The sequence below is a fragment of the Hesperophylax consimilis genome, chromosome 19, assembly GCF_061612785.1.
Source record: "Hesperophylax consimilis isolate HC1 chromosome 19, BYU_Hcon_1.0, whole genome shotgun sequence".
Taxonomy (NCBI): Eukaryota; Metazoa; Arthropoda; class Insecta; order Trichoptera; family Limnephilidae; genus Hesperophylax; species Hesperophylax consimilis.
Genome location: NC_142854.1, coordinates 20636814 through 20645719, shown reverse-complemented (window position 1 = coordinate 20645719; position 8906 = coordinate 20636814). Strand labels below are relative to the sequence as shown.

General features: G+C 34.0%; 1 protein-coding gene across 1 annotated transcript in view; it reads left to right on the top strand.

The window, feature by feature from the left end:
* The first annotated feature begins 388 nt into the window (after positions 1-388).
* The window catches only part of LOC149414971 (uncharacterized), a 39452-nt gene continuing 30934 nt past the window's right edge, over positions 389-8906 (top strand). The window contains exons 1-4 of the mRNA XM_089642955.1: positions 389-526; positions 1510-1665; positions 3418-3603; positions 5225-5305. Of these exons, the coding sequence (XP_089499081.1) occupies positions 389-526; positions 1510-1665; positions 3418-3603; positions 5225-5305 (561 nt within the window). The remainder of the gene's footprint in view (positions 527-1509; positions 1666-3417; positions 3604-5224; positions 5306-8906) is intronic.

Genomic DNA, 8906 nt, shown 5'->3' with positions numbered 1-8906 from the left:
AGTAAATCAATTTTAAACATTTGTCATACGTCTCGCTTTACTATATCTGTCACCAACTGAAACGTCCTCAGGTATTCGCGTCTTTACATCCTCACTGATTTACTATTTTTTTTCGGGAGCGCCTATTGTAAACTTTTAAATTCAAATAGAAAACATATTGTTATCTCTTTCTATCAATGTTTAAATCAAATATCTCACAGTAATACAAAATGAGATGGCGCGACTTCCATGAAGCCCGTGTCAGTCTGGGAAAAATATTTTGAAATTTTAGCGAATAAATCCTGTTATAAATTGGCGCCCAACGTGGGGTTTTTATAAAAAAAACTGTTGTGTACGACTCATTTTCCATATGTATTAAGTTTATTGTCATTATTATTAATTTGTGTCCATGGTTATAGCCCAAGAAGAAGACTATCTAAGAGGAGAAGCTACCAAGAGTGGATTTGAGAATAAGGGTGTCAATTCTTCTGGAAGTTCTTATAATGTTTCTGGAGGTTACAATATTATTGGATCTAGACGACCCGGGGTAAGTTTATTTTTATTTTATTGGTTTGTTTGAATAAATAACAGCTATTGATTGATAGTGATGATACGTATAAAGTATTTCTACTTATGAGCCATGTTTTCAGCATATATCTGAATCTATTTGGGAATTTACAATTTTTTATGTTACTTGGCAACATGTTGAACATTTTAGGCGCGGTATATTCTAGCGTTCGCTTTCCATATTTATTGCTATATTTTGGAACAAGCATGCTTTCATCTTTGTGAACCCAGTATTGTGTGTTTATGTCCCAATTTCTTTTTATATTAAGAGTCACATACATACTGAATCAATATTTTTTCCCATAGTAGGCTAGATATTTAAGCTTCGATACAATAATGAAATGTTACGTCTCTGTGAAAAATAATGCATTTATAGAGGGTGTTGATTATTTCTTGTTTTGTTTTAATCATTCTTGAAGGATCCTCATTTCTTTCTTTCACATTTGACTGTGTCGTTTCTCAGAAATGACTTCTACACTTCTAACTACTGAAGATAATACACACTAGAAATTCCTTCAGTGTAGATCTGAATAGAAACCCATGTCGCCACAGACTTAGTATATTTTGGTTCTAGCTCATTTTGCACAGTTTCAATTTGTTAAGCAACACTCTTGCCATAAGTCACATCAAGTGGATCGCTACGTTTGGTGATTCGGGGTGCTGGCAGGGGTGCCTTAGTTCATGGGGGTGAGGTTTGTATGGGTCTCGGCGTTGAATGCAGGAGAGACTGTTTGAGGAAAACCATTTGACCTCTCCAGCCAGACTCTCTCTCGATCCCTAAAAAGACCCTCCACAGTCCACTCACCATCCCACAACAAAAAGTTGGCGGTAGGTAAAATCATAATAGTAAGGAGAAAAGTCCTTAACTACGAATCCGTATGCCGCGGGTTCGAATCTCCGAGTGCAAAATAATTTTTTAATTCAATTAAATTTTTTATTTTTCACATGTTATAATTTTTCCAGTTCGGCAGTGGTGTGTCCGGAGGGAGCGGCACAATATCAACTGGAGAACTGCCCGTGACTCCTCTCAATGGTACCAGTGGCTCAACACCTGCCCCTGATTCAGACGGAGATGATTATGACGGAGAGATTGAACCGACTACTACGGAGAACTCAAATGTTAGTTACATCTATTCATTTAAAGAAGAGTGTCTGTGGCGGGAGGCGAGGATTTGATTTTTAAATTTTAATCTAGAATTTTATTCGGAGATTGGTGACCTTTTTAAGACTTTACCTTAAAAAAACGCCTTTTTAGGCGTATATATAAATAAATAAATAACACAAAAGGTAACTGTCAACAGGAGGTTAAAAAAAACACCCCATCCCTAATTCTGCTTTAACCACTCGATCGATTGGTGTAATACACACACATTATGTATACATTTTCCATATTATTTAATTAATAGTATTTCTCAAAATATTTATGTGAAAACATATGACAATGCTTACTACGGTTTAAAGCCAATGAATCCAATTATATTTAAAGCCAATAAATCCAACTAGATTTAAAGCCAATAAATCCAACTAGATTTAAAGCTAATAAATCCACCTAGCTTACTGTGGTTTAAAGCCAATAAATCCACCTGGACTCATTAGCTTGAAACTGCTTACTGTGGTTTAAAGCCAATAAATCCACCTAGACTCATTATCTTGAAACTGCTTACTGTGGTTTAAAGACAATAAATCCACCTAGACTCATTATCTTGAAACTGCTTACTGTGGTTTAAAGCGAACGAATCTACTTAGATTTAAAGCCTATTAATCTACCTAGATTTGAAGCCAATGAATCCACCTAGATTAAAATCTATTGATTCCACCCAGATTTAAAGCCAATAAAACCACCTAGATTAATTGGCTTGAAACTGCGTACTGCGGTTTAAAGTCAACGAATCCACTTAGATTTAAAGCCATTGAATCCACCTAGATTTGAAGCCAATGAATCATATTTTTTGGTTTTATATTGGCGTATTTTATACTTATTGATGAAATTTAGCAAAATTCAAAATAAGAGGGAAATGACTGTCTACATCTGATTTTGCACACTTGACGTTCAAAATAAGAGGAAAATTACTGTCTACATCTGATTTCGCACACTTGACGTTCAAAATAAGAGGAAAATTACTGTCTACATCTGATTTCGCACACTTGACGTTCAAAATAAGAGGAAAATTACTGTCTACATCTGATTTCGCACACTTGACGTTCAAAATAAGAGGAAAATGACTGTCTTCATCTGATTTTGCACACTTGACGTTCAAAATAAGAGGAAAATGACTGTCTTCATCTGATTTTGCACACTTGACGTTCAAAATAAGAGGAAAATTACTGTCTACATCTGATTTCACACACTTGACGTTCAAAATACGAGGAAAATGATTATGTTCATCTGATTTCTAAAAACTCTGTGTAGATCTGGCTATTTATTGATTCTGTAAACAGCGAAACTTCAAGAAAAATGGTATAAATAGATTCTAAGGGAAAATATAACCGAACGTAGTTTTTTTTTACAGCAAGAGGCTCTGAAAGAAATTATTTTTCGTAATACTTGTGGATGCTGTGTAGGGGGTGTTTTAAGGTACAAAGGAAGGACAGGAAAATCTAAAAGGAAAAAAGGTATGACAGGTTTATAGGAGTCTGGGGGTCACTGGGTTTGGAAGTGAAGAACCAAGGCAATGGTTCGAGAGATTACGGCAAGAGTAGCCCAATTCGGCCGCCAAAACCTGGACAAAACTCACCCCATGAACCCGTGCACCTCTGCTAAGTAACCAAGCGTATCGAGGTACTTGGAGTGACCTGTGTTAGAGGTGTTGGTTATACAATTAATAGTTCCCTCCTGAATCTAAATAAATAACAAATCTATTTTATTTGTAGAGCTCCTGGGTGTCAGGCGGACCCTATGCGCAGCCCGACCCCGGGCGAGGCCCCCCCGGTCCGCGCGGGTACCCGGGCCCCCCTGGTAACTCGGGGCCCCCTGGTCCGAGGGGGGACACCGGCCGGGACGGGATACACGGCTCTGATGGGATTTCCGGACCCCCTGGACATGTCTTCCTTATTCCGGTAACAACTAATTATTTTATCACTATGACACTTTTAATTTTTATGTGAGTTAAAGCGGACAAGAGTCGCAACTGCTCCCAATAGTCTGGAGCCAATGAGACTATAGCAACTCCAATGGTATGTTGTGGTGATGAGGGGTAGGAGATGGGAAATAGAAGGTGGGGAAGTACCCAGCTATCAATATGGTCAACCTGCTAAATACGGCCAAATATTGGAAGTAATTAATTAGTACAAGAAACAACAACTATTTACATCGGGGGAGATGGACCGTTTTTTAGAAAGAGGGAACACCAAGCCATGTCTTTTCATTTAGAAGTCTACAATACACCAATACAATGGGAAATCATTACTTGGGTGATGTTGACATATTCAATACCAACTTGGCAAGTTTTGTGGATCATTTAAAACATTTATTTCAACAATACTCCTAAACACATCATGTAAACCTACAAATAGCTGTAGTTTTCTGTTTTTGTTTCTTGTGTTTGTATGACTTGTTGCATAGCTTTTATCAAATTTAATTTTATTCTTATTTTTTATGTTTCAAAGTATCTGTCAAATTAAAATTATAGTACCAACCATATAAAAGCCCTCTGGGCGTTAAATAAATAAATATGTAAACATTAAATCAATTTGTAAAATTATGTAAAGCGGGAATATCAAGAGGGAGGAGTTATAATGGATTCAAAAGATTGGACAATGCGTTTTGCTCAAAAAATTGTTATTAAAAGGAAGCTACAAACCATAAATGTGTATATTCTTGGTATGCTTTATATCGTCACGAATATAGGTAATAGGCATTAAAATCGATTGACAAAATGAGTCTAGAAACGCTCGATTTCAAGCACAAAAGTGGTTTTTATTTATTTTGTAAACAATTTAATAAGAAAGCAAAAAGTTAGTCAAGGGAAACTGTCACAGACAATAAACTTAGTTATAATATTGTATTTTTTTAAGTTGTTTATTTTATGCGTTCATGCATTTCTATTGAAAAACATTTTTTTTTAGTTTACATTTATATTTTTTATTAAGGAATCAATTTGTTTATTTGTATTCTACTCAAGGAAAGCGATAGGAAAACCTTCATTTTATCTAAAGCCTCATTTTATCTAAGCCTATTTCACCGTGCTTCATACAATTTTAATACTTCACACAGTAAATTAGACTTATTTAACTCAGCACCCCACAATTTCAAACCTAAAATCAATAAATAATTATATTATCATTATTATGTTTTTATTAATACACATACGTACATGTTACACATTACACAGACTAGATCCATCCCATCCCCCTCCCTTCCGCCATCCCATCCCTATAGGCTAATTGTAACTTTTTTTCTAACATAAATATTATATATGTTCACTAAATAATTAAAATACCTTAGTGAAAACCTATTATTGGTTAAATAATTTAACACTTACTACACCATACCTTGTAATGATTATAACTGTTGGTTTTCCAAATAAAATAAAATTAAAATAAAGCATATTTTTTGGTATTCATAATATAAGCCAATTCGTTATAAAGATTAATCGAAAATAGTTATTTAGCATTAAGCTTCGCGTTAATATTGCTTCGATGGTAAATATAATAATGTATGTATTTTTTGGTTTATCAGTTAACAGGGCAAGGCGGAGGAAACGAGAAAGGTCCCGATGGACAACCAGAAGCAATGCAACAAATGCTTGCACAGCATATTGTAAGTATCAAATAAATATAAAACATAAAAATCTATTTAGTAATTCATTTAATCAATATATACAAGGTGTCCGGAAACTCGTAGTACAAGCGGGAAACTGGGGAATCTACATCACATTTGGAGTCGATTTTGTGGTATAACTTTTTTTGATTTGAGCTTTCGTTTTCGAGTAAATCGAGTCAGAAGTTGATTTTTTTTTTGGTCAAATTCTTGTGAATTATTAGTGACGATCAAAGTACCTAACTAATTAAAACTATTTAAAAGAAAAACAAACAAAGAATTGAGGATTTAAAGCATTATTTTGAAATCGCCCATCATTTAATTCTTTATAATAATAAAATATTCGGTCGCTTCACGGTTAAAAACATTTCGGCAACTGTGTAAGGAGGCCGACAGACGTAGCTATCATCAAAATATGACAAAATTATAGCTGTCTCTATTTGCTCGGTTCAAGAAACACGTGAAAGAAAGACGAACTATAGTTTCCATAAAATAACACGAAGCAGATTGCACATCCGTATCAACAACAAATTCTGTACCCGAGAAGCATACGGATGCAAGTCCAAAAAGATAAATGTTCAGGAGAGCCAAACTTAATAAGTTGTAGAAGAATTCGAAATTTTTTTTTTTTGATTCTTAACATTAAAAAAAACGCCCGCGCGATTAGAGATTTTAATGTAAAAAAAAATCAAGCTATTAAATTTCACAATGCACGCAATGCATTCTTATTAGGTAAATACTAATTAGGCGGAATTTTAGTTTAAAAAAAAAAAAAATACCCGCGCGATTTTGTCTCTAGGCGTTCGTTTCTTCGTAAAGTAACAAGAATACCAACATAACAAAATGACATTTGAAAATAATGTTTGAAATGGACAGTCTCGTTTCACAGAACCAAAGCTAATTTTAAGTTTACGTAATCGAAATTTAGAATGAAATATTTTCCACTGCCCCCAATGCAAATAGTTATTATTTTTGGTAATTATTCGGAATCGCTGGACAAGGATTACATGAAATATTTTTAAATAAAACCTTCTGATTTACCTTAATTACTATAAAAGTAATCTGACTGCATTTGGGATATTTTTAATTTTAGCATTTTAATTTTAAATTACGTAAATCGAAAATTCACTCTTGTTGTATGGGATGACAGCTAGAATGGTTTCTGTTGATAAAATTTTCTTTTGTTTGTATTCCTGATACGAGTGGCTATATTTTTTACCATGTGCAAATACTAGTTAGGTACTATTTTAGCCAAACTCGAATAATAAAATAAAGATATTTAGGTATGTTTTATAAAATAGAAAAATTAAAAAAGGTGATGTTATTATAGGTTAGGTTGGATTATTATAGGTTAGGTTGGTTTATTATTAGGATTTAGGTTAGGATAGATTGGATATTATAGGTTAGGTTGTATTATTATAGGTTAGGTATGATTATTATTAGGATATAGGTTAGGTTGGATTATTATAGGTAAGGTTGGTTTATTATGAGGATTTAGGTTAGGTTAGGTTGGATAATTATAGGTTAGGTTCGATTATTATAGGTTAGGTTCGATTATTATTAAGATATAGGTTAGGTTAGGTAAGGTTGGATTATTATAGGTTAGGTTGGATTATTATGGGTTAGGTTAGTTTAGGTTTGATTATTATAGGTTAGGTCACTATAGTTTAGGGTAAATAAAACAATAATTATAATGATACCTAAATATAAATAATTTAAGTTTTTTAAGTAACATAAAAATATTTTATTTTTCGAGTTTGGCCAAAACGGTACCTAACTAGAATTTGCATTCTGAAATGATTCAAATTCTAGCTACTCGTATCAGGAATACCAACCAGAGAAAAATGTCATCAACAGAAATCATTCCAGCTGTCATCCCATACAACGAAAGTGAATTTTCGATTTACGTAATTAAAAATTAAAATGCTAAAATTAAAAATATCCCAAATGCAGTCAGATTCTTTTTATAGTAATTAAGGTAAATCAGAAGGTTTTATTTAAAAATATTTCATATGATCCTTGTCCAGTGATTCCGAATATTTACCTTATTTTTATGTAATTAAGGTGTATCAAAAGATTTTTTTAATAAAAAAGTGCGTATTGACAGCGACATCTAAAATTTACCTAATTTATTTCAAGTTTCAAGTCTGCATCAAAAACTAATTTCTTCAAATTTTGGACTTATACCCGTATACCCGTGGACTTATACTGATGGGCTGACAATGGCTGACGTCCGGTTTTAGGCCACCCACGCTCAGCATGTTTCGCGACAACTTCAGTTTGCTCATAACGGTATTGTCTAGTAGTCGTATAATTTACGTGTCAACAAGCTATAATTAACCCTTTTTTGTTTTCAGATTAATTAACAAACATTAAATCAAAGTGTGTGTTATTTTGATATGTTAGTGTGAGTTACTATTATTGTGCGTTATTATTGTTTTGATAGTGTGAGTGTTTGAAAACAGTTGTACGTTTTGTTTTGATTTTGAGACTTATCAAGCCTTAAACGAGGTAAAAATTAACTCCGACATGATTAAAATAGTGCTATAATCAATCAATCGGACGGACGAACTGTGCTTATGTGACGATGTGTTATTTATGTGACGTTTATGTTTTGAATTGGAGATCGGAACATCGCTACATAAATATTGTAAGTAACCTTACCCAGCGCGTCGGCGCGCGTCTCAGATCGAATTCCGAAAAAAATTTAACCCTGAAATAGCCGAAAAATATTTTTTTTTGTTTGTTTTTTTTTTTTTTTTCCTGAAAATGCTCAAATCAAAAAACTTTATGTTTATTTGGGTTCCCCATGTGGTGTAGATTCTCCAGTTTCCCGCTTGTACTACGAGTTTCCGGACACCGTGTATATTACAAAAGTACGTGTACAATGTGCGTGCCGCTAGAAGTCAGAAACGAGTCCCGATATGTTCAAGGGTGGTAGCTCTCTATCCCCCATCCATGAAGAAGGTTCCCATTTTCACCTGAAAGGCGTGCTTTTGAAGATATAAGAGCTGGAAGTTTCGCCCTCTAGAAATTTCTAGAACAGTCCAGAACATTCGAGAGTATTCGAGAGCATTCCAGATCATTTCGGAACATTCTCGAATGTTCGGGAATAGTCTAAAATGTTCGGAAAAGTTAATGATCTTAAAACTGAATTACAGGCCGTTTCCTGATAAACTTTTAGTAAATTCATAATCGTGACAATATATCGGTCTAAATATAGCGTTTTCCAATAAGAAGTGTTATTTTAAATAGTCCGCTATTTCGGTAGATGTTACTTTTGAAGCTGTCATTTTTTAACATTTGACAAGTAGAAACTACGTTATTAATAAAAATGGAACAATACACGCTTTAAAAATGCATTGAAATTATTAAAATTCACTTGAGTGAATCAAATGCAAATCATCTTGAGTGATGAGGCCCATTTCCACCTCGGTGGCTTCGTCAACAAGCAAAATTGTCGCATCTGGGGCTCGGAAAACCCAAGAGTTATTGTTGAAAAGCCTTTCTATCCTCAACGTGTGATTGTTTGGTGCTTTTTATCATCGGTGGAGTCATTGGACCTTACTTTTTGAAAATGAGGCTGGAGCAACAGTTACTG